Source organism: Erinaceus europaeus, chromosome 9 (genome assembly GCF_950295315.1).
Source record: "Erinaceus europaeus chromosome 9, mEriEur2.1, whole genome shotgun sequence".
Lineage (NCBI taxonomy): Eukaryota > Metazoa > Chordata > Mammalia > Eulipotyphla > Erinaceidae > Erinaceus > Erinaceus europaeus.
Window position 1 is genome coordinate 82,190,620 of NC_080170.1, and position 24,657 is coordinate 82,215,276.

The window sequence follows — 24,657 nt, forward strand, 5'->3', positions numbered from 1 at the left end:
TTCTGTCTTTCCCTAGTGGGGCAGGGCTCTGGAAAGGTGGGGTTCCAAGAGTTTTTGATACATATTTGTCAGACTGCCTTCCAGAAAACTCCCAGTTTACATTGCCCACTATTAGTGCACATATTTATTCATTTCTTTAATACCTTAACACTATTGAGCCCAGAATAGAGGGGTGGGTGCACTGTGCAGGCTTATATGTGTATTTCTATACATTGTCAACTTGTATCTAAAGAATGTGAATGTAGTTTTTAAGTGTTGCCATCTTTTTTTTCTATTCCCATCTTCTTTGTTAAGTCTATGTTTAAAATACAAATTTCTCTCCGCAGATGTCAGTTTAGCAAATTGACTGACACCAGTTAGATTCTGTCTAACCTGTGTTGAGTTTTCAGTTTTACTTGGCAAGTCTCTATATATAGATGCCTGCAGTCTATCTTAGTCATTATTTTCATCAAAGCAGTGCTAACTCACTTCTAGGAAACTTTATTTTTAATGCAAAGCATGTTCTCTCCAATTAAGTCAAAACATTTTACTTAAGTTTCCTCCCCTCCTCCAAAAGTAATGTAAAATCTTCTGGATTAAGTTAGTGAGTATCCTGTTGGTCATTCTTCAGGGTATTTCTCAGTTCCTTGCTTTTATGTGTATTCCTTTTTGTTTTCTTTCCAAAATTAGGACTTGCAGCTTAAAGGTGAAATAATTTTCTGTGTCCATATGGCCTTCAGTTCCCTGTGTTGAATAACCAAGCTTCATAATTAAAATCTACTCTTCCAGTAAGCTCACAGCAGCTAAAAACTTTCTACTTCTGGCCGTGTTGTTGACAAAATCTCCAGGTTTGCTGGTAGACTGGTTAACTCAAGGGTATCTAAAATTTGGTCCTTGTATATGGTAACATGCACTTAACTGGATATGCCCCCACCTGACCCTGCCACAAGTAATGTCTCTCAGTTATAGGAAGATTACTGGGAAAAGGAAACACATAAAGTGGATGTGGGAGAGAATAATAATAATAAAATGTATACATAACATTCTCAAAGTACATGTAAAATGCAAAAATGACTCAGTGTATCTAAAATAGCTTTCTTTTTAATCATAAAAAATATTTCAACATGTGCACCCTCTTTATGCTTTTGTTTTCATTATTATTATTATTATTATTATTTTAATTTGAAAGGACAGAGAAATCAAGGTAAGGGGGAAGGAGAGAGAGAGAGAGAGAAACAGAGCTACCTGCAGCACTGCTTCACCTCTCATGAAGCTTTCCCTCTGCAGGTGGGGACCAGAGACTTGAGCCTGGTTTCTTCTTGCATGTGGCAACATGTGCACCCAGCGCATACACCATCACCTGGCCACCAAAAAAACATTTCAAATATAATAATTTTATAGCTTCTTAGAACATGAACTGTATTTTGTATAAATAAGGAGCATTATTTTTTACAGTCAAGTTTAAATGGCTTTTTGTAACAGCATTAACTATACTCAATGTACTTACATAGAAATTTACTCTGGGACAAAATTCACAGTCTTACAAACAATTGGGGACCTAATATCTTAAGTTTTTATTCTTGACTGCATTATGTAATTGCTTTTTTTAATCAATCAATCAATTAATTAATTTTAACCAGAGCACTGCTCAGCTCTGGCCTATAGTGGTGCAGGGGATTGAACCTAGGACTTCAGAGCCTCAGGCATGAGAGTCCCTCTGTATAACCATTATGCTATCTACCCCCACACAAATTGCTTGTCTCTTTTGTTTTTTATTTTTCGGGATGCTGGGAACAGGCCATGTATGTATGATGCACACATGCTACTGCTACTGTGCTATGTCCCCAGAATAAAATTGGCTTCAGTAATGTGCAGATTCCTTTTGTCATATTCAGTGCTAAAGACAGAGAATAGACTCTAATAAGAATTAGGGAAAACGGTTGATCATCCCATGCAGTCTTCTGAATACAACTAATCATTGTAGAAAGAACTGATTATTGATACTCTCATGGGCATAATCTGAAAAAAGAGCATTTATTATCTCACACAGTTTATGTGGGTTAAGAGCTTGTACAAAACTAAGCCTAGATGCTTCTGGGTCAGTCTCTCACAAGATTAAGGTGACAGTGTTAGCCAGAGCTACAGGTATCTACTTCCAGCATGGCTTGCTTATCTATGTGATTAGTTAATCCATGTTGGCTGTATATCAGAGACCTCAGCCTCTCTATATAGACCTCTGTAATGTGAGACATCATGGCAGCTAGTGTCCCCTAGTCCAGATGATTCATGAAAGAGAACAAGATAGAAGCCACAGTGTCTGTCATGCTGTAATTCTGCAAATTACACAGCATCATTCCTGCAGTATCTTAATTATTGCATAATTCAGTTCTATTCAGTGAGGGAGGGGAGCTACATTAGGGCATGGGCATCAAGAAGTATGACTCATTGGGGTCATCTAGATGGTGGCTGTCACATTGTGTAAGAATGGTTTTATAGAGTGATGAAGGTTATTGACTTCTAGGGAATTTAGTTGTCAGTGAAATAATAGCTTTATAGCTCCTTCCAAAACATTTGTATCTCTGTATATCTCATATAGACTATTTGAAAATATACTCTAAATTTTACTTTGAAATTCACTGATCTCTCCTATTGTAGTAACCTTTTGATAGTAGAAAGAGGCTGTTAGAGGGGCTGGAAGCTGATCCAGTAGATAAAGCATTGAACTCTCAAGCATGAGGTCTTGAGTTCAACCTCCAGCATCCTATGTACTGCAGTGATGTTCTAGTTTTCTGTCCTCATTAGCAAATACATTTTTAAAAATAGACATTTAGGTATCAATAATAGTGGGGTTGTGTAGTTTTTAGTTCTGAGTGAAAGTCCCCTTAAACTCGCCTCTCTTAGATAGGGATTCTTTTCAGCTATTCCCTATTGCTCATAAAAAGTCATTCTCTTCCTCTTTGACTCTTGACACATTGTTTAATCTCTATGTGCCTTCATTTTCCCATTTGTGAAAATGGGGACAGTCTTCATACTTGTTTGTTTTAAGATTTCTTTGTAGGCTAAATGACATGCCTGCAGCATACATAGTATGGTATCTGACACACTAATAAGTTCACAATGTTATCAACAGTGCCACTGGTGTTTATTATGGTGGTGATAGTGGTTATTGCAGTCACAACAAATTATTAGTATATTTTTAGATTTTTTTTTTTATCTTTCTGTTATTTAACAATTAAAATAAACTGATACTCTGTCAACTAAGCAAGCATTTCACAGACCTTAATCTATAGCAAGTGGTGTTAAACTCTTCATTTGCATGGGGGGGGGATTAGAGAAGTTATTAAAATATTTTGTTCCAAAGTCAAACAGCCATAAAGTTGTAGCAGGATATTTCATAATAGAATTGATTTCATTATGAAAAATATTTCAGTGCATTTCAGAAAAGCATCTTAATATTGAAAATAAAGGCACCAAGTCATTCAATGCTGACTGTTCACAATTGGGTCCTATGTAATCAAAAGGTTTTAGTCTGTTCTTTAAACTATAATACCAGATAGCATGTTTTTTACAAATATTTTCCTTCATATAGAAGGGGGAGGAACACAGGAGAAGAAAATTGAACTCTGCTCCTTACTTTTTGTTTGTTTTTGTTTTTTCAGCTATCAGAGTTATCGCTGGAGCTCAGTGCCTGCAAAACTCCACTGCTCCTGGTAGCCTTTTTTTTTCTTCTTTTCCTTTTGACAGGAGGGGTAAGAGAAAGGGGAGATATCACAGCTTTGCTCCATCACTCCTGAAGCTCCCCCACACTCCCTACTTTGAGGGTTTCCTGTGTGCCAGCACCTGTTGCAGCTTTTAAAGAACTATTGTTTAAATGTGTGGGAAGAAAAGTTAACAAAATCACATTAAGCATCCAAATCTGATGACAGTTTATCAGAATTTTAAACTAACATTTTGCTATAAATATCCCATGTTAATTCAGGTTCATTTATAGAATTGGCAGTGAGAACAAAATGAAAATATTACCAAGAAGAACTAAAGAAATATGTTTGCTCACTCAGTAAATCAGGTGGTTTAGTGGAGTTAATATTAGTAAGTTTATAAAACTTGACTTTTTGTGCTTTTCTCCTCCCTCTGCTATTTGTCTTAGGGGGTTGGGGGTTAGAACTGTTCTTTTTCTCAGCAAGACCTGTATGATTTGATTTACATGGATTTTAGTTATCTATTGCTAAATATCAAGACTGTCCAAATTTTAGTAAATACTCAGAAAGTTTGCAGTAGGAAAACCGTTGTTGCTTTAATAAGTACAGTTCTGTGACTTTAGGTGAAATCAAGCAAATTCCTAACCAAAAAATAGCTGCTAAAATTTCACTTAGCAAGTAGTTGAAATAATTTAGAAAAAAAATATATGGGATCATTAAATTACAGAACTGGGAATCTTAAGTTTATTTGTTAAAATAACTTATTTTATTTTATTTTAATGAAAGAAAGAGAAAGACCTGCCCTGGTCTGGTTTATGGTGGTATTGGATATTGAACCTGGGACCTTGAGTCTTCAGGCACAGAAGTCTTCTGCATAACCATTATTTTGTCTTCCCAGCCCAGAGTATGAACTTCTTACAAATTTTCTTGTTCAGAAAATGAATTTATTTCTTGTTATATGCCCACTTAAGAAAGCTCAAGGGAGTCGGGCTGTAGCACAGCGGGTTAAGCGCAGGTGGCGCAAAGCACAAGGACCGGCATAAGTATCCCTGTTCGAGCCCTGGATCCCCACCTGCAGGGGAGTTGCTTCACAGGCGGTGAAGCAGGTCTGCAGGTGTCTGTCTTTCTCTCCTCCTCTCTGTCTTCCCCTCCTCTCTCCATTTCTCTCTGTCCTATCCAACAGTGACAACAACAATAATAACTACAACAATAAAATAACAAGGGCAACAAAGGGAATAAATAAATAAAATAAATATTTAAAAAAAAAAAAAGCTCATGCTGGGGGGCTGGGCGGTAAGGATCCCGGTTCGAGCCCCGGCTCCCCACCTGCAGGGGAGTCGCTTCACAGGTGGTGAAGCAGGTCTGCAGGTGTCTATCTTTCTCTCCCCATATCTGTCTTCCCCTCCTCTCTCCATTTCTCTCTGTCCTATCCAACAACAATGACATCAATAACAACAACAGTAATAACTACAACAACAATAAAATCAATAAAGGCAACAAAAGGGGAAATAAATTTTTTTTTTAAAAAAGCTCATGCTGTTGTGATCTTACAGTATAGGCTTTGAATTTATCCAAGAAAGGAGAGAATAGGGGAATGGGAATGTCAAGCTCACAGGTAGTAGCCAGTGGAAGGACACCTGTGGATTAATAGCTAAATAGGATTTCACCGAAGAACAAATTAATAAATAAATAATCTAGCTATAAAGATGTTCCTTGGTGGCAGAGTCATCTTGCCAACACCTATTTCCAGCAGAGAAACAGTTGCAGAAGCTAGAACTCCACCTTTTACACCTCAAAAAAGAATTTTGGTCCATACTCCCAGAGGGTTCTGACCCCCAACTCCATCAGGATCCAAACCATTTGTCACCAAAAATCTTGATTTTCCTTTTTTCCTCCTCCATTTTATTGCATAGGACAGAGAGAAATTGAGAGCTGAGGGGGGACATAGAAAAGGAGAGGGAGAAGGAGAGGGGGAGAGAGACAGACAGACAGACAGACAGACCAGCAAATCTGCTTCACTGCTCGAGAAGCATGCCCCCTGTAGGTGGGAAGTGGGGAGTTGGGGGCTCGAGCCCAGTTTCTTGTGCACTTAACTGAGTGTGCTATTACTTGGCCCGTAAACTCTTGTTTTTATGCCATCACTGAAAGGGAAAGGAATCTGGAAACACCAGAGGAAATCAGACACTGTTTCTCTTATGTAAGAGAAAAGAGGAAAAAAGGAAGGATTTTTGCAAGTAATAATAGGTGTAGGTGTGACTTTTTTTTTCTTTCCTCCAGGGTTAATGCTGAGGCTTGGTGCCTGCACCATGAATCTGCTCCTGGAGGCTATTTTTCCCCCTTTTTGTTGCCCTTGTTGTTTTGTCGTTGTTGTGGTTATTATTATTGTTACTGATGTAGTTATCGTTGGATAGGACAGGGAGAAGTGGAGAGAGGGGGAGAGACAGATAGACACCTGCAGATCTGCTTCACTGCTTGTGAAGTGACTGCCCTGCAGGTGGGGAGCCAGGGGCTTGAACCAGGATCCTTATACCGCCGATCCTTGTGCTTTGCGCCATGTGCGCTTAACCTGCTGTGCTACCACCTGCCCCCCTAGGTGTGACTTTTAAAGGAAGTGAAGGTAGAACAGTAGGAAAAATGGGCAAATATATATATATATAGTGATAAATATAAAGTCAACCCATATGGCTGATCTTGGGAGAACTGCTGCAGTTTCCAGTGGAGGGGATGGGGATACAGAACTCTGGTGGTGGGAACAGTGTGAAAAGATGAGCCTTGGTGGATTGTGATAAAAAGAATGAAAAGTATAGGGCCCTATTCGGGGAGTCCTGAAATTCCCAAACAGACATGATGGGCCTAGACCTCAAATAAATCCCTCCCTCCATTGTTATAGGTCATCTCTATTAGGAAGAACAAAAAAGACCCCTTTGTGGGCCCCCCCATAGGACCTTGCCCTCAATTTGGATCAATAGTGGTAGAGAATGTACCATCCTCAAGGGAGGATGGACAACATACTCTATGCTACACCTGAGGAAGATGAGTCGATATTGGGGCAGCTTGGAACGTTCCTACTCATGATCACAGAATATGAGCTCAGATCTACAGGGATGCAGAGGTCACATAGGATCCTAAGCTGAATATGGGCCCCAGACCAAATCAAATCGATGGGGTTTACAGTCAACAATATTTATACACCTTCCCGAATTAGGGAGCTACTCTCTTCCCTGATCAAGAATGAAAAGTATAGTTGTGTCACTCTCTAATTTTCCATTAGCCTATGTAGCAGGTGGCCGCCACGGCCAGAGTTGCTATGTGTGCTGATGTAGTGGTTAAGTAGGTAACTTCCTGATTATCAGTGTATCTCCTAAGCCTGGGGAAGACAAAAATGTGATTACTCGTCATCTTCACATGCTTGAAAGTGAGAGAGAAGTGCTGTTGGGTCATGATCTTGCATACATACACACACATATATTCTGAGTGTCACATAAAGTACAGGAAGTACTGCAGTAACATGGGTCTGTGAGCAACACTATGGTTCTGTAAGATCCATGGCCTTCCAGACTGTCTATAGACTGTTGTTTTTAATGCAACCTATGCCTAAATTATGCGAAGGAACAGGTTTTTTAATATTTATTCCCGTTTGTTGCCCTTGTTGTTTATTGTTGTAGTTATTATTGTTGTCACTGATGTCGTCATTGTTGGATAGGACAGAGAGAAATGGAGAAAGGAGAGGAAGACAGAGGGAGAGAGAAATATAGACACCTGCAAACCTGCTTCACAGGAGAGTCACTTCACAAGCAGTGAAGCAGGTCTGCAGGTGTCTATCTTTCTCTCCCCCTCTCTGTCTTCTCCTCCTCTCTCATTTCTCTCTGTCCTGTCCAGCAACGACAACATCAGTAGCAACAGCAGTAACTACAACAACAATAAAAAAAAAAAAAGGGCAACAAAAGGGAAGATAAATAAATATAAAAAAATTAATATGTATATTTAAAAAAATAAAAGAATTGAACATTACATTCAGCTGTGACATTGTTTACCTATCAAAGGATATAGGGGAGCTGCAGATTCTAAAAAGACAAAAACACCTGAACCTGTATTTTGGTGTCACCAGGAAAGGTGGCTTTTGGAAGTTGCACATCCCAGTCATGCTGCCTCTTTGCTTGCTCAGGGCTTGGCTTGAAGTGCTTTGGAGAAAATGTGTGACTGGGCACTGAAACAACAGACAGGAGCCTGCTTTAACATTAATGGGTTTTATAAAATAATAACCTCAAAAAGGAGGATAAGGAGTTAAAATTATTTGTAATTATACATACTTCTATAGGATAAGACAAAGTTCAGTGCCAAGATATTTGACTGTAAGATAATTTATCAGATTGGCATTGCAGTGGGTATTTTTGCTGATTGTCTTCCATTTCTTTGAATAATGAAGAGGGGCTGGTCTTAGAAAGCAGGTATTTAAGACTGGTTTACACTTAATGCTTTAGCTTGTTAACACTGACCCATATAACTTTCATTATTTCTATCCATTTACTCCCTTAAGCAAACAGCATATTGTAACAGAGTTCAGTATTTTTAGTCACTGTTTCCAACTCTGCACAGTTCATTTATCTTCAAATGAGCTAGATTCCAATTGAGTAATCATGTACTTCTAATCCTAGCTGTAGCAAGAGTTCTGGCGGAATTGGCCTCTGACTTCTCCTAAATTGTAACTTTGTTAGAAGACACTGTCTTCCTTACACAAGATCTAGGCCAAGGAATGAACTTAGCTCCACATAGAAAGAAATTCAGATTCCATAGTGCTGCCATATTTCAAACAGTTCACATTCTGCATTTGATACACTGCACTTTTTCTCTTTGGGGGTGTTAATAGTATTGCTCATGTTCTCTCCTATGACTTTTGATTGGCAGATGCTAATGCTGGAGAACGTGGACAGACCAATAATGCCGCTTCTGCATCAGCTTCCAACTCCACCTGAACAGTCCTGAACAGCCAGCTGCACAGGAAAAACCACCAGTACTTGAGTGTCACTCAGCAACACTGGTCACGTTTGGAAAGAAAATTAAAAAGAAAAAAAAAAAAAACCTGTTCATTTTAGTGTTCAATTTTTTATTATTATTGTTGTTCTTATTTAACCTTGTAAAATATCTATAAATACAAACCAGTTTCATTGTATTCTCACTTTGAGGGTGATCCAGAGGGTGGGAGGGTTGTGGGGAGGGGAAATCGGAGCACTAAAACACACACTCTCCCACGACAATCTTTTTATTTTAATTTTTTTATCAAAAGTCTGCTGTTATATACTTTAAAAACAGGACTCCTGCCTCATGCCCCTTCCACAAAAGAAGAAAACTATGTTCTGTGTTGAAGTTTTTTTTTTACCTTTGTTTTAAAGTCAAGTGTAAGATACCGGTGTAGTGCACAGCTTGAAATTGGTTGGGAGCTCAGCAGGTATAACTCAATGGGGACTTAAATGTCACTTGTAAAATTAATCCGTATCCTCGGGTATCTGATGATTTGCCTTTGGCATGTTGGTGGCAGACAAAACAAAACAAAGCAGAAATGTATCATTTGTAACCCAGGGAGGTCAATAAAGTTTGAAAATACACAGAAGAAGATTCTTAGTTGATTTGTTATGGGCTCCCCTCCCCCTCTGTTTTGCTCTTAATCAGTGCTAGTGCTGAAGAAGCTGGAAGAGTGTGCTTGCTCTGTGAGTGGATTTTTGCGTGACAAAGGGTTCTCTGCAAATCTAGTTTCAAACTAGTGACCTAGAAGAGGGATAAAGAGTACTGAGTCAGCCACTATGCTCAGAGGTCAGAAGCTGAGCGTGGAGGAATGGACCAGGCCGGGGGCAGATCTCGCCACTGTGAATGAATTCATCCAGATATATTTTTCCCCCTAAAGTTGCTTCCCTTGGAATTATACACTTGAGAGGATGTTGTAGTTAAATAATGTGAACTGTAAAAGTCTACTGGTTTATTTCTTATATTTTAATTGCAAATTGAGCTTGCAGAAATTGTCACATTCTGCATATACTTCTGATTTTAAATCCAAACCTAGAATCTATTTAATTTCCACTTTTTTAACCTATACTTTAAAAATCTTATTTATTGATGCATGTCAGGTAGGCCACTGGTTTATAGATGGTATAAATATTAAAAACCACACATCAGAATGATATAAGCAGTCACTCATACCTGCTAACTTTATAAGAAAGATAATTATATAAATGTGTGTATATAAGTTATATATACATATTCAGTACTGCCTTTTTTCTTTTTTGTCCACATTATCAAAATTGACTAATTGAAGCATAAAAGTGTTTCTTCCTACACCCTGTTAGAAGTTTTTGTTTCTATTTTATTTGTGTATCAGTGAACAGTATAAGAATCAGTCTCTGTGTTTGAAGAAAAAGCAATATTCCTTGGAAAGCAAGGAGGATTGAAGAATTATATTTGCAGTGGATAAATGGATTTTCACAACTAGTTTGTTTTATACTTTTAAGGTTGACATCTATGTGGGCCTTATATACTCTAAAATGAACTTTAGTCACCTTGGTGCTTATGGGCCATTACTTGACCTATGAATCTTTAAGGCACAATCAGTTGTACTTTACATGTAAAGATTACGTGAGTGATGGCCACCTTTCCCTTCAACTTGCTGCCACTCCAAACCCATACACCCTCCAACATTAGATAGAACTGTAGGGCTACAGAGAGGGACCCGAGATCATTGTAGCCTCCTTTTGCTCTATCCTCATTGCCACCACATTGGCTCATGTTGGGGTCTCACCCTCATGGGATTTGGAAGTGAAATCTCTTGGCAGCCCTCACACATGTTCCAACACCCTGCCCTGCTCGAATCTGTGACTCCCAAGAGAGTCACACTGCCTGCTGATGTGAACCAACACCCAGAAAGGTAATTGTGAGCCATGCTAGTTTTAACTTGCTGTTTAACTAAGCTCTTGAGCCCTTGTGGATTCTCGAGCCTCTAGTTTTATCAGAATTGGTGAGAAAGGATAAACCAAGTCAAACAAATTGAATTTTACTTTTCATCATGGGCTTTTGAGAACTGGTTAGATTTTAAAGAAATTGAAGCATTTGCTAGCATAACTCCTAGTTAAAGGAAATGATCTTGACCACTTTTTTCAGAAAGGATTTATAAGGAAGCTGAATAGCAAGTCTGATAGAAACGGATCAAACTGCCCAGCTAACCATTTGTACACAGGCATTACTCTGGACTTAGCATTTTTGCTAGAGTTCACAAAAATCTATTTATTTAGGAAATCTCCACCCCTAACTTCCTCAAATGGGGTAAGAAAAGAGAGAGGAGTCAGAAGCTTTTCTTTCTTTTTATTATCAGTGTGAGTGAGGGCTGCAGCACATGAATTTTTCTTAAGGATCATGGTGGGATCACAGACTCTTCTACAAGTGAGATCCAGGTCTGAATATCTTCTTGTAAATAATAATAATAAATAATAATAATAAAGCTCCTCACCAAATTCAAGCTTGTACATTATATTTTCTTTCCATGTTTTAAAATTTTTAAGTTTTATTGTTTTGTATGTAAATATGTGGACCCAGGAACTGTTATTAATGAGCAAAAAGTTACTGTTCAGGGCAGTGATTCTGTTTAATAATCAGACAAAATGTAGACGAGCTTTTTAAAGCCATATAGTTTTAACTCTGTACAGTAGGTACTGGCCTGTATTATTGTAACAATAACTAGCAATGTATAGTGTATCTATATAGTTTGGAGTGCCTTCGCTTCCATGTGTTTTTGTTTTGTTTTTTTAATTTGAATTAGTTTCTCTACCCATGTCTCCCTGCTCCATTCCTTGCATTTTGAAATAATAGCTCACTCATTAACACAGTGTCTTTGCCTCAGAATTAGATTTCAGTAATACCATGATTAGGAGTGGAAAGAAACCACATTCATAATCTCATGCCATTCAAATCTTCCCTTTTACTTCTAAGTGTCATTTCCTCCTCTGTAGTAATGACCAGTTTTATTTCAGTCTTCAATCATCCAGGGACTTAGTGTAGTACCAGGGAGTTACAGAGCTGGGGGATATTGACTAGATTAGATTTTGCTCGTCTTTTTCCCAAACCCTAACTATGGGTCTTAAAACAGCAGATCCCCAGGAGCCTTCCATGCTCAGTCTCTCTTCCAACCTATTTCCCACCTGAATGAGAGAGAATTGGCTTTTATACATTGAAGTTTCTTAAGAAAGGTTTTGATATATCAGTAGTCTAAAATGCTATTGTGCTGTTAACATTACTGCACAGACTACAGCTAAGCCGAAAGCGGACTGTTATTTCAACAAAGGAACTCTTAGATCATTCTCTTCCCTCCTGCCACCTCTACACGTTTGATGGAATAATTTCTTTCTAATTCAACTTAATTATTCCTGTGTGCCCATTCTGAAGGCCTTTTTTGAAAGGAATAAAAATTAAAATCTTTTCTTCCAAGTACTCCATTTAGGATGTCATGAGTAGAAGAATAAACAAACTTTACCAAACCAAAGGTTGCTCTTTTTGAAACATCACATGTTCATTCAAGCAAGGCAGAAGACTACGTCTTCTTTCCAGTGACATTGTGTCATTTTTTAAATTATTTTAATTTTAGACACATGCTTTGTTTGTGTTTTATCAAAGCCTGCCTAGCCAGTCATCTTGTCTGCACCAATGCAAAGGTTTCTGAGAGAACTATTATATTTCTCTATTCCTGTGGATATAAAGACACTGGCCTTTTATTTGTTTTTCCCTTTCCTCTTCAAGAGATTTAGCTTTGGAATTTTCCAAAGGAAGTTTGGCCAATGCCAGATCCCCATGCATTTAGGGGGTTTATCTTTGTTTTAAACCAAAATTGTATCTGATTCCTATTGTTCATGTTAGTGATCATCTAATCACAGAGCTGGACACTTTCTCCCCTAATACAGAAAACTAAATGAAGCATGCTTTACAATAAAATCTCTTTGGTAGAAACCTGAGCCACTGAAAGGAAGAAAGCTAGAAGCACAGTAGTGTCCCAGCCTAAACTGTAGGTTTGAGAGGCTTTGAAAGTAATCCCTTGGGTTCAGATTTTTTTTCACAAGGGTTTAAGATGGCTTATTCAAGTCTGTTGCTCCGTTTTTTGCACCTCTGCAATAAAAGCAAAATGACAACCAATGCATAAGGGGTTAGCTTAACAAAGTAGACTTCCTTGTGTTAATTTTATTTTTTTTCTTACTATATCTGTCTACAGGCAGATGCAGATAGATGTATGAAAATGTGCTTGCCTGTAAAATTTGCATTTATAAATGTGTTGCCGATGGATCACTTGGGCCTGTACACATACCAATTAGCGTGACCACTTCCATCTTAAAAACAAATCTAAAAATCAATATATATATATATATATATATATATATATATATAAAGGACTGTGGGTTGTATACAAACTATTGCAAACACTTGTGCAAATCTGTCTTGATATAAAGGAAAAAGCAAAATCTGTATAACTATTACTACTTGAATGCCTCTGTGACTGATTTTTTTTTTCATTTTAAATATAAACTTTTGTGAAAAGTATGCTCAATGTTTTTTTCCCTTTCCCCATTCCCTTGTAAATACATTTCGTTCTATGTGAATTGGTTTGGAAATAGTTAACTGGTACTGTAATTTGCATTAAATAAAAAGTAGGTTAGCCTGGAAATGAAATTAAAATTCACAAGTGTGTGGTCTTTATTTCAGTACCCAGCCCTCTTTTCTCCACTCTATTTTGCTACTGCAGTGTGTAGTCATATCACCATATCTGTTCCTCCAATTAGAAAACATGAATTTTTGTTACAAAAGAAATGAAAATACAAACAATAGTTCTTGTTCTTTCAAATGACCTTATTCCATTGTATAGCCCCAAGAAGTACAGCTTCCATCTTGGAAACCTTTGGATTTGATGTAGAAGCTTTTAAGACACTACTTTGAAAAGAAAGTAAACATTCTTGAAAAGAGAAAAATTTAAAACCTGTATAAGCTGCTGTCTTTGAGTACTATGTTCATGGTTTGGTATAGCTGTATTTTCTTTTAACTTTCACCCCTTTAGTAATGGTCTTTGGGAGTATCTGTAAAATATATGATCACCACAAACAGTGGGGCTGTACCTCCCAGGTAACCAACACATGTGTCTGAGTCTGCTCATTTCCAATACTGGATGATGTATGTAAACATGTTATGTCTCCTAGTGCAAAAAGAAACATTTTTTAGGACTGGCTCATTCTGTCAGGCCTAATCTAAAGGCTAGATTAAAAGTCATGTGACTGCTGCTTCAATAAAAACAAATTTATATTGGATAAAATCTGGTCCTCTTATTTACTTATTTACTGGGGGAGGGGCTGACTAATCCCTTTAGTACTTGTAATAGACACACCACTGGGAGAGAGGGGCAGGGTCAGAACACACTTAAGATGTCACTAGGAAGGGTCTCCTGATGGTAGTGAAGAACTTGTTTAGAATTCACTGTCTTGTTTACCTCCTTCCGTTTGATTTGGGATTGAGTTACACAATGTGTTAAATGCTCTACAAGATAATGCTTTTAACTATTTTATCCTAGTGTAATGCCTGGGCATGCGTGTTAGCACCACTGAATGACCTCCCCTTGGCCAATTTTCTTACTATCTCCAGAAAAAAGGTGAGATACCACAGCACTTTTCAAACATCCATGAAGCTCCTCCTGGTTTTATTCATGGTGCTTCCATGTGATGCTCAGGCTCATGTGTGGTATGACCCAGGCTCCTACCCTCTTCCCCCTCCAGCCACATACAGAACAGAACTTCACCACACTTCAAATCCTGAAAAACTTTTTTACTCCTGCAGAGCTGAGGTATCATGCAGTGACCCAGGCCACTTCTTCACCCAGAGAGGAAGAGACACTGCAGCTTCTTCTGGTACACTAGCGCCTCTCATGTGGTGCAGGCTCTCAAGTCTGGCTCCCGCCTATGACAAGCATTACACCCTACCTGGTGGGCTCTCTCTGACCCTGAAAGACTGCATTTCTGATTTTGACAGACTTCCCAAAAGTACTGACTATAGGCTGAGAGTTCACCTGGTAAACTTCAAACCTCAACACCAAATGGAATTGTCATAACACCAGGGGATGCTCTGACGCTGAGATGCCTGTCCCTCTGTGACTCTTGACCTCTCTCAATAAAAAAGCTGGTCTGGGATCAGTGAAACCAAGTATGCACAAAGTCCCTGTTCGAGAAAGAAATGGCAGGGAGTCGGGGGAGAAGGAAGGAGGAAATGGGGACTGAGCAATTTTTGGGTTTTTGTTGCCTCCAGAGTTATCAATGGAGCTCAGCGCCAGTGCTGTTCTTGGTGGACATTTGTTTCCATTTTATTTATTAGGACAGAAATTGAGAGGGGTGAGGGAGATAGAGAGGGACAAGAAAGATATCTGCAGACCAGCTGCATTGCTCATGAAGTGTCCACACCCCCTGCAGGTGGGGAGCGGGTTCTCGAACCCAGATCCTGTGCTGGTCCTTGTGTTTTGTACTATGTGCACTTAACTGGGTGTACCACCATCCAGCTTGCATGACTGAGCAGTGTTTGAATTCACTATCGGGAGAGCAGTGTCTAGGATGCCATTTTAGTTGTTCTAGTGTTCTAGGACACTTAGAGGGATGGGAGAAATCAGGTGGCAGAATCTTCCGATGAAAATGATAGAAGTAAGTGAGCAAGAGTGATAGGGTAGTACCCCATTTCTCAAGAGTCCTACTATTGCAACAAAAAGAGAGAGCACAGGAAGGGGAGGGAGAGAGAGATGGGAAATTTGTGACTAAGTAAAGGGAAAGTGCCCACAGGAAAACAAGCTGTATGGATAATACCATGATGAAGCCAGAAGTAAATAATAAAAATGTATTTATACAAGTATAACTTCTGCTAACCCTCTCTTTTCTCCAGAAAGCAGATTTCATGTTGGGTCTTCGAAACCAGAATCTCAGCTAGTTGAGTGGCTGTAACTGGAGGGGAGCCAGAGGTACACAGGAACTTACTTTAGTGTCTTTTCTTCCATTCTGCCTGCTAACCAAGACCTAGAAAAAGAACTGTGGGCACAGAGATGCCTGGGAGCTGGTGCTTAGTTCTCTCCATGCTCAAAAGCACATAAAAGAGCAATAAGAAAATTCAAATACGTGAGTGTAGGAAAATTAAATCTTGCTTCTAATCCTATAACCCAGAGATGCACAAAGTAATTTGAAAAAAAGTAACCTGTGTGAGCTCCAGTGCAACTCACTTTAAATATTAATCACACTGGTAACTATACTTAATTTTTATAATATGTATGTAAATTATATTCATATAAATAAGTATTTGAAGAATTGCCTAGGTATTTTTTAAATCAGCAATTGAGAGATGGAAGTTTACTGATAGCCCATCTTAACCTTTCCATTCCCTCATCTTTTTGGCTTCAGGCTGGGAAGACAGAATAATGGCTACACAAAAAAAATTCATGTCTGAGGCTCTGAAGTCCCAGGTTAATTCCCCATACCACCCTAAGCCAGGGCTGAGCAGCGCTCTAGTTAATAAACTTTAGCCTTGACTTTTTTGTAGCCCACATTTAATTTTAGCTTCAAAATGATTTCAATGGAGAAAGGTAAATGTATATGATTTGTTCATATAGTTGAATAATATTTGTATTTCCAAACCAGAAAAGAAATTTGCTGGGGGCAAAAATCTGTATTCATTGTATCTGGAAAAGGGTCCTCGTCTCTCTCCCCGTCCAGATTCTTTTCTACAAATGAGTGCTCTTTTGTCTCTTTGATGCAGAAGAGATTGCCAAGTGTGGAGAAATGGCAGGGAATATGTCTGCTTGCTTTTATTTATAGTGGCTTATAGTGGTGCTTTATGAATTAGAACTTGGTCTGGGTTTTGGCCTGTTGTACCAAAACAAAAGACTCTGAGGAGGGGGTGGGGGGGTGGTTTTCAGGTCCCTGGTACAGGATTGGTGGAGGAGGACCTAGGCTGTGGGCATGAGTGTTTTGCAGAAAATGGGGATTTTAAAAATGTATCAACAACTATATTTACTGTGAACCATTAATCCCCTGCCAATTAAAAAAGAGAGAAAGAAAGAAAGAAAGAAAGAGAGAAAGAAAGAAATAGCAGGGTGAAGTTAACCAAGTAAAATGTATGAAATGACCAGCTATATTACCCTAGTTCACTTTCACCAAGAGCCCTGTTTCTCACTATCCATTTAATAAAAATATGTTGAAAACCTAAAAAAATTATAAAAAGCCAAAAAATATCATTCACTTAAAATTGTAGCTTACATTTTGTTCCTTAAGAATTGTAGGTTCAACCTCTAACAGACCCCTCTCTCCACTGTCACTGGTTACTTCCATCAGAACAACATAGTGGACCCTCTTGTGTGTCTCTGCAGGACCTTACCCTCAATGTGGGTTAACAATGGTAGAGACTGCCCCATTCTCCGAAGGGAGGTTGAGGCAACATACTTTGTCACTTGAGGAAGAGGGGTCCTGCAAAGACTGCAGCCTAGAATGTTCCTATGACCACAGAATGCGGACTCAGGCCTACAGGGATGCAGAGGTTACACAGGCTTCTGTGCTGAATCTACAAGGTTTAATGTTAACAATATTTATATACTTTCCCCATATTTGGGAGCTACTCTTTGCTCTGATCCAGCTTTCTAGTCCTATTTCCAACTCTGACACCATCTGCCCATGCAGTACCTTTACCCACCTGCATGTTAGCTATTGGGATCAGGCAAAAATTAGTAAAGTCATCGGACCCTTGGAATATACCCAAAATAGACCTACTAGCCTTTTCCAACATGGAGACCCAAAATCTCATCTCCTATAGTCTTACCTTTAGATTCCTGATTAGTAAACAATTTGTTTTGCCTTATATCTTAATGCTTTTTCAGCCACCAAGTTGCAGATGCTACCTTGATGCCAACCTAACTTCTCTGGACAGATGACCTCACCAATGTACCCTGTAACCCCACCTCTCCAGACCCCTACCCCACTATGGAAAGATAGAAACAAGCTGAGAGTATGGATCAATATGCCAACACCCATGTCCAGTGGAGAAGTAATTACAGAAGCCAGACCTTCCACCTTCTGCACCCCATAATGATCCTGGGTCCATACTGCCAGAAGAATAAAGAACAGGAAAGCTTCCAATAGAGAGGATGAGATGTGAAACTCTGTGGTGGAAATTGTGTGGAATTGTATTCCTCTTTTCCTATGGTCTTGTTGATCATTATTAAATCAATTAAAAAATTGTAGGTTCGGGGGTTCCCGGAAGATGGCGGACTGAGAAGCTGCTAGTGGCTTGAGCTCTGACCACATCTTCTGGAAACGGTAGGATTTTCTGCCTTTAGTAGGCCAGTCAATAAGGGGTCCTAGCGGTGACACCAAGGAGGTGACTATAACTTAATTTGGGTTAAAAAAGAGCAGAAAAAAAGGGGAAAATTTTTTTCTTTTAAATTATTAAGGACACCTCCTCCCCCTTACACCCTCCCCCCCATAACCAGTCCCTGGGGACCAGCTCCTAGCAGGCTCCCCTGCTGAGCTTCTTTCTCTACCAAGATTCGTGTCCCACCAGGGAGTATCATTCATTCTAAGTCTATTCCCTTCTGAAACCTCTGGCCTTTTTTCTTTCTAAGTAGCCAACCCCCCCCCCCACCTTACCCCACATAGCTAATTAAATAATTAAAAATAAATAAATAATAAAAAACCTCCTTTCACCACTCTTTTATAACTGTTCTTTTTCATATCTTTTTCTTTTTCTCATTCTTGTCATCCTTTCTTCCTTAATCCTACAGCTTCCAAAGCCACAGGCCCCATCCTCCACACCACCAAACAGTGTGCTTTTTTGAATTCACTGATACACATTTGGGAATTATTTTGGGGAAGAATTCTGACTCAGAGTTGGACTCTCACTGCTAGTATCTCTGCTCAACTTCCCTTCCTCCTTTAGCTACCCCTAGAATATACAGTGGATAGTAGATTTGCATAACTGTCTATTTCAGCTATCCTTGTCTAGTCCTGTGGTTTTTGTTTTTTTTTTCTCTTTCTTAACAATCATCTGCCTCTGATCACAAGGTTTGAGGTAATCTGGGACAGGGTTTTTTTTTTTCACCCTCCTCTATTTTATTATTAATATTATATAAAGGCATATATCTTCCCCTCCCTTTAGGTTGATCAGAATTAACTCTTAGGGTATCTTCATTGCTAGGGTAGTGGACATCTTATCTATTGTGGGAGGAACTTGTCTCGTTACTCCTACCTCCTCTACAGACTCTTCCCTCCCTCCTCCTCCTAGCTAATAAAAAAAATTAAATTAAATAAAAATAAAGTAATCAACAAAAAAACCTTTCCTTTCACTGCTCTTTAATTACAGCTCTTTTTCTTATCTTTTCTCTTTTCTCTCTCATCTCTTTTTTCTTTTTTTTTATCTTGTCATACACTTCTTCCTTCTTCTTTGCCTTTCTTAATTGGTGAATTATTTTGGGGAAGAAATCTGACTCAGAGTGGACTCTCTATGTGTGTATCTCTGCTCTAGTTCCCTTTCCCCTCTTGTTACCCCTAGAATATACAGTGGATAGTAGATTCGCATAACTGTCTATTCTTGCTATCCCTTCTTTCTTTTCTCTTTCTTCTTCACTGGGATTTGGTTACTATTTTTTCACGGACTGGAGAAATTGGCTAACAGGTAGTGATTAAACTGCTTCAATACTTGCTTCAGTTGCTACTGTAATTCCTGAGGTTGGTGAGTGCAATTGTCATAAAGGTATTTAGTACAGAGTTGCTTGTGCTCAAGACACAACAACTGAGGAACAACAGAGCATAAAAAAAGAAACACATAATCAAAAAAAATGGGAAGATCAAAAACAAATAAAACTGCTACTCCAATGAATGAAGACAAGAGCCCAGAAGAAACTACAAATCAGCCAGAAGTAACCATAGATAAGAAAAGTATGCAAGCAATAATAAACTTATTAATCACAGAAATGAAAACACCATTGGAGGAAAGGAATGGCAGTATTAGGGAAACAACAGTTGAGACCCCCAAGGAAAATACAAATTATCTTGAGGCAATTAGAGAACTGAAAGCTGAAATAGCTGTAATGAAGAAAGAAGCTGAGGCAAGGGAAAGCAGACTAACACAAGAAGAAAACAGAATTAGTCAGACAGAGGATGAGTTAGAGAAAATGAAGAGAGAGGTGAAAGAGCTAAAAAAAAGATTGAGAGACACTGAAAACAATAACAGAGACATATGGGATGATCTCACAAGAGGTAACATTTGTATAATTGGCCTGCCAGAGGAAGAAAGAGAGGAAGGGGAAGCAAACATTCTAGAGGAAATAATAGAAGAACACTTCCCAGACCTGAATAACAGAAAGGACATCAAGATTCAAGAGGCCCAGAGAGTACCAAACAAAATCAACCCAGACCTGAAGACAACAAGACACATCATAGTCACAATGAGAAGAAGTAAGGATAAAGAAAGGATCCTAAAGGCTGCAAGAGAGAAACAAAAAGTCACATACAAGGGAAAACCCATAAGATTATCTGCAGACTTCTCTACTCAAACTCTAAAAGCCAGAAGAGAATGGCAAGATATCTATGGAGCCCTGAATGAAAAAGGGTTTCAACCAAGGATAATATATCCTGCTAGACTTTCATTCAAACTAGATGGAGGGATCAAAACCTTCTTAGACAAACAACAGTTAGAGGAGGCAACCATCACCAAGCCGGCCCTGAAAGAGGATCTAAAAGACCTCTTATAAACAAGAACATCACTATAATACTGGCAATATATCACAGCAAACAACAAAAAAAATTTTTTTGAACAATGGCACTACAATACATTAAATCCATAATATCAATAAACGTCAGTTGCTTAAACTCACCCATAAAAGGCACAGGGTTTGGGGATGGATCAGAAAACATAACCCAACCATATGCTGCTTGCAATAATCCCATCTGTCACAACAAGATAAACACAGACTTAAAGTGAAAGGATGGAAAACTATCATACAGGCTAACGGACCACAAAAAAGGGCAGGAACAGCCATTCTCATCTCAGACACGATAGATTTTAAATTAAATAAAGTAATAAAAGATTGGCAAGGACATTACATAATGATTAGAGGATCAATCAGCCAAGAAGACTTAACAGTTATTAACATCTATGCACCCAATGAGGGACCATCTAAATACGTCAAGCACTTACTGAAAGAATTTCAAAAATACATCAATAGTAATACAATAATATTGAAGTGGGAGACTTCAATACCCCACTCTCACACTTAGACAGATCAACAAAGCAGAGAACCAACAAAGATACAAGAGAATTGAATGAAGAGATCAACAGACTAGACCTCTTGGACATTTTCAGAGTCCTTCACCCCAAAAAACTGGAATACACCTTCTTTTCAAATCCACATAACACATACTCAAGGATAGACCACATGTTAGGCCACAAAGACAGCATCAAAAATTCAAGAACATTGAAATCATCCCAAGTATCTTCTCATACCACAGTGGAGTAAAACTAACATTTAACAACAAATAGAAAATTATTAAAAGTCACAGAATTTGGAAACTAAACAACATACTCCTTAAGAACCACTGGGTCAGAGACTCACTCAAGCAGGAAATTCAAATGTTCCTGGAAACAAATGAAAATGAAGACACAACCTATCAAAATATTTGGGACACAGCTAAAGCAGTACTGAGAGGGAAACTTATAGCCATACAATCACATATTAAACACCAGGAAGAAGCTCAAATGAACGACTTTACTGCACACCTCAAGGACTTAGAGAAAGAGGAACAAAGGAACCCTAAAGCAACCAGAAGGACATAAATCACTAAAGTGAGAGCAGAAATAAACAACATCGAAAATAAAAGAACCATACAAAAGATCAATGAAGCCAAATATTGGTTCTTTGAAAGATTAAACAAAATTGACAAACCCCTAGCCAGACTCACCAAACAAAAAAGAGAGAAGACTCAAATGAATAGAATTGTAAACGATGGAGGAGATATCACAACTGACACCACAGAAATCCAGAGAATCCTGTGAAACTTCTATGAAGAACTATATGCCATCAAGCTAGAGAATATGGAAGAAATGGAACAATTACTAGAAGCATATGCCCTTCCAAAACTGAACCAAGAAGAACTACAAAATCTAAATGCACCAATCACAGACAAAGAAATTGAAACCGTTATTAAGAACCTCCCCAACAACAAAAGTCCTGGACCAGATGGCTTCACAAATGAATTCTACAAAACCTTCAGGAAACAGTTAGTACCCATACTTCTTAAGCTTTTCCATAACATTGAAGAAACAGGAATACTCCCTTCCATCTTCTATGAAGCCAACATCACCCTGATACCAAAAGCTGATAGGGACAGAACAAAAAAGGAAAAGTACAGACCAATATCTCTGATGAACATAGATGCCAAAATATTAAAGATCTTGGCCAACCGGATACAGCAACATATCAAAAAGATTGTTCATCACGACCAAGTGGGATTCATCCGAGGAATGCAAGGCTGGTTCAACATCCGTAAGTCAATCAATGTCATTCACCACATCAATAAAAGCAAAGCCAAAAACCACATGATTATCTCAATAGATGCAGAGAAAGCCTTTCACAAAATCCAACACCCATTCATGCTCAAAACTCTACAAAAAATGAGAATAGATGGGAAATTCCTCAAGATAATGGAGTCTATATATAGCAAACCTACAGCCAACATCATACTCAATGGACAGAAGCTGAAAGCATTCCCCCTCAGATCGGGGACTAGACAGGGCTGTCACCGTTACTCTTCAACATAGTATTGGAAGTTCTTGCCATAGCAATCAGGCAAGAGAAAGAAATCAAAGGAATACAGATTGGAAGGAAAGAAGTCAAGCTCTCACTATTTGCAGATGATATGATAGTATACATAGAAAAACCTAGAGAATCCAGCAGAAAACGACTGGAATTTATTAGGAAATATAGCAAGGTGTCAGGCTACAAATCAATGTACAAAAATCAGTGGCATTTCTTTATGCAAACACTAAATCTGAAGAAGAAGACATCTAGAAATCCCTCCCATTTACTATTTCAGCAAAATCAATCAAATACCTAGGAATAAAGTTGACCAAAGAAGTGAAAGACTTGTATGCTGAAAACTATGAGTTGCTACTCAAGGAAATAGAAACTGATAGCAAGAAATGGAAAGATATCCCATGCTCATGGATTGGAAGAATAAATATCATCAAAATGAATATTCTCCCCAGAGCCATATACAAATTTAATGCAATACCCATCAAAGTTCCACCAAGCTTCTTTAAGAGAATAGAACAAACACTACAATCATTTATCTGGAACATGAAAACACCTAGAATTGCCAAAACCATCTTAAGGAAAAGAAACAGAAATGGAGGCATCACACTCCCAGACCTTAAACTATATTATAAAGCCATCATCATCAAAATAGCATGGTACTGGAACAAAAATAGGCACACAGACCAGTGGAACAGAATTGAAAGCCCAGAAATAAATCCCCACACCTATGGAAATCTAATCTTTGATAAGGGGGCCCAAAGGATTAAATGGAAAAAGGAGGCTCTCTTCAATATAAGGTGCTGGGAAAACTGGGTTGTACCATGCAGAAGAATGAAATTGAACCACCTTATCTCACCAGAAACAAAAATCAACTCCAAATGGATCAAAGACCTAGATGTCAGACCAGAAACAATCAAATACTTAGAGGAAAACATTGGTAAAACACTTTCCCACCTACACCTCAAGGACATCTTTGATGAATCAAACCCAATTGCAAGGAAGACTAAAACAAAAACAAACCAATGGGGCTACATAAAATTGAAAAGCTTCTGCACATCCAAAGAAACTATTAAACAAACAGAGAGACCCCTCACAGAATGGGAGAAGATCTTCACATGCCAGACATCAGACAAGAAACTAATCACCAAAATATATAAAGAGCTCAGCAAACTTAGCACCAAAAAAGCAAATGACCCCACCCAAAAATGGGCAGAGGATATGAAGAGAACATTCACTACAGAAGTGAGAGAACCAAAAGGCTAACAAACATGAAAAACTGCTCTAGGTCACTGATTGTCAGAGAAATGCAAATTAAGACAACACTAAGATATCACCTCACTCTTGTAATAATGGCATACATCAAAAAGGACAGCAGCAACAAATGCTGGAGAGGTTGTGGGGACAGAGGAACCCTTTTACATTGCTGGTGGGAATGTAAATTGGTCCAGCCTCTGTGGAGAGCAGTCTGGAAAACTCTCAGAAGGCTAGACATGGACCTTCCATATGATCCAGTAATTCCTCTCCTGGGGTTATACCCAAGGACTCCATAACACCCAACCAAAAAGAGGTGTGTACTCCTATGTTCATAGCAGCACAATTCATAATAGCTAAAACCTGGAAGCAACCCAGGTGCCCAACAACAGATGAGTGGCTGAGAAAGCTGTGGTATATATACACAATGGAATACTATGCAGCTATCAAAAACAATGAACCCACCTTCTCTGACCCATCTTGGACAGAGCTAGAAGGAATTATGTTAAGTGAGCTAAGTCAGAAAGATAAAGATGAGTATGGGATGATCCCACTCATCAACAGAAGTTGAGAAAGAAGATCTGAAAAGGGAAACTAAAAGCAGGATCTGACTAAATTGAAAGTAGGGCACCAAAGTAAAAACCCTGTGGTGAGGGGTAGACATGCAGCTTCCTGGGCCAGTGGGGGGTGGGAGTGGGTGGGAGGGATGGGTCACAGTCTTTTGGTGGTGGGAATGGTGTTTATGTACACTCCTAGTAAAATGTAGTCATATAAATCACTAGTTAATTAATACGAGAGGGGGAAAATTAATTGTATGTCTCGAAGTTTTTCAAAACACAAACTGAATCTTTTTAATATATAGACTGTGTATTTGATATGCGGACT

The 24,657-nt window shown here is 38.6% G+C and overlaps 1 protein-coding gene across 3 annotated transcripts in view; it reads left to right on the forward strand.

Moving 5' to 3' along the window:
• GSK3B (glycogen synthase kinase 3 beta) overlaps nucleotides 1–13,379 on the forward strand; it is a 191,098-nt gene extending 177,719 nt beyond the window's left edge. For all 3 annotated transcript variants that reach the window (XM_016192127.2, XM_007532100.3, XM_007532101.3), the window contains one exon: nucleotides 8,583–13,379. Coding sequence is in view for 2 of the 3 variants with exons in the window: in XM_007532100.3 (XP_007532162.1) it covers nucleotides 8,583–8,650 (68 nt within the window). In the remaining variant the exon portion in view is untranslated. The remainder of the gene's footprint in view (nucleotides 1–8,582) is intronic.
• The last annotated feature ends 11,278 nt before the right edge of the window (nucleotides 13,380–24,657 follow it).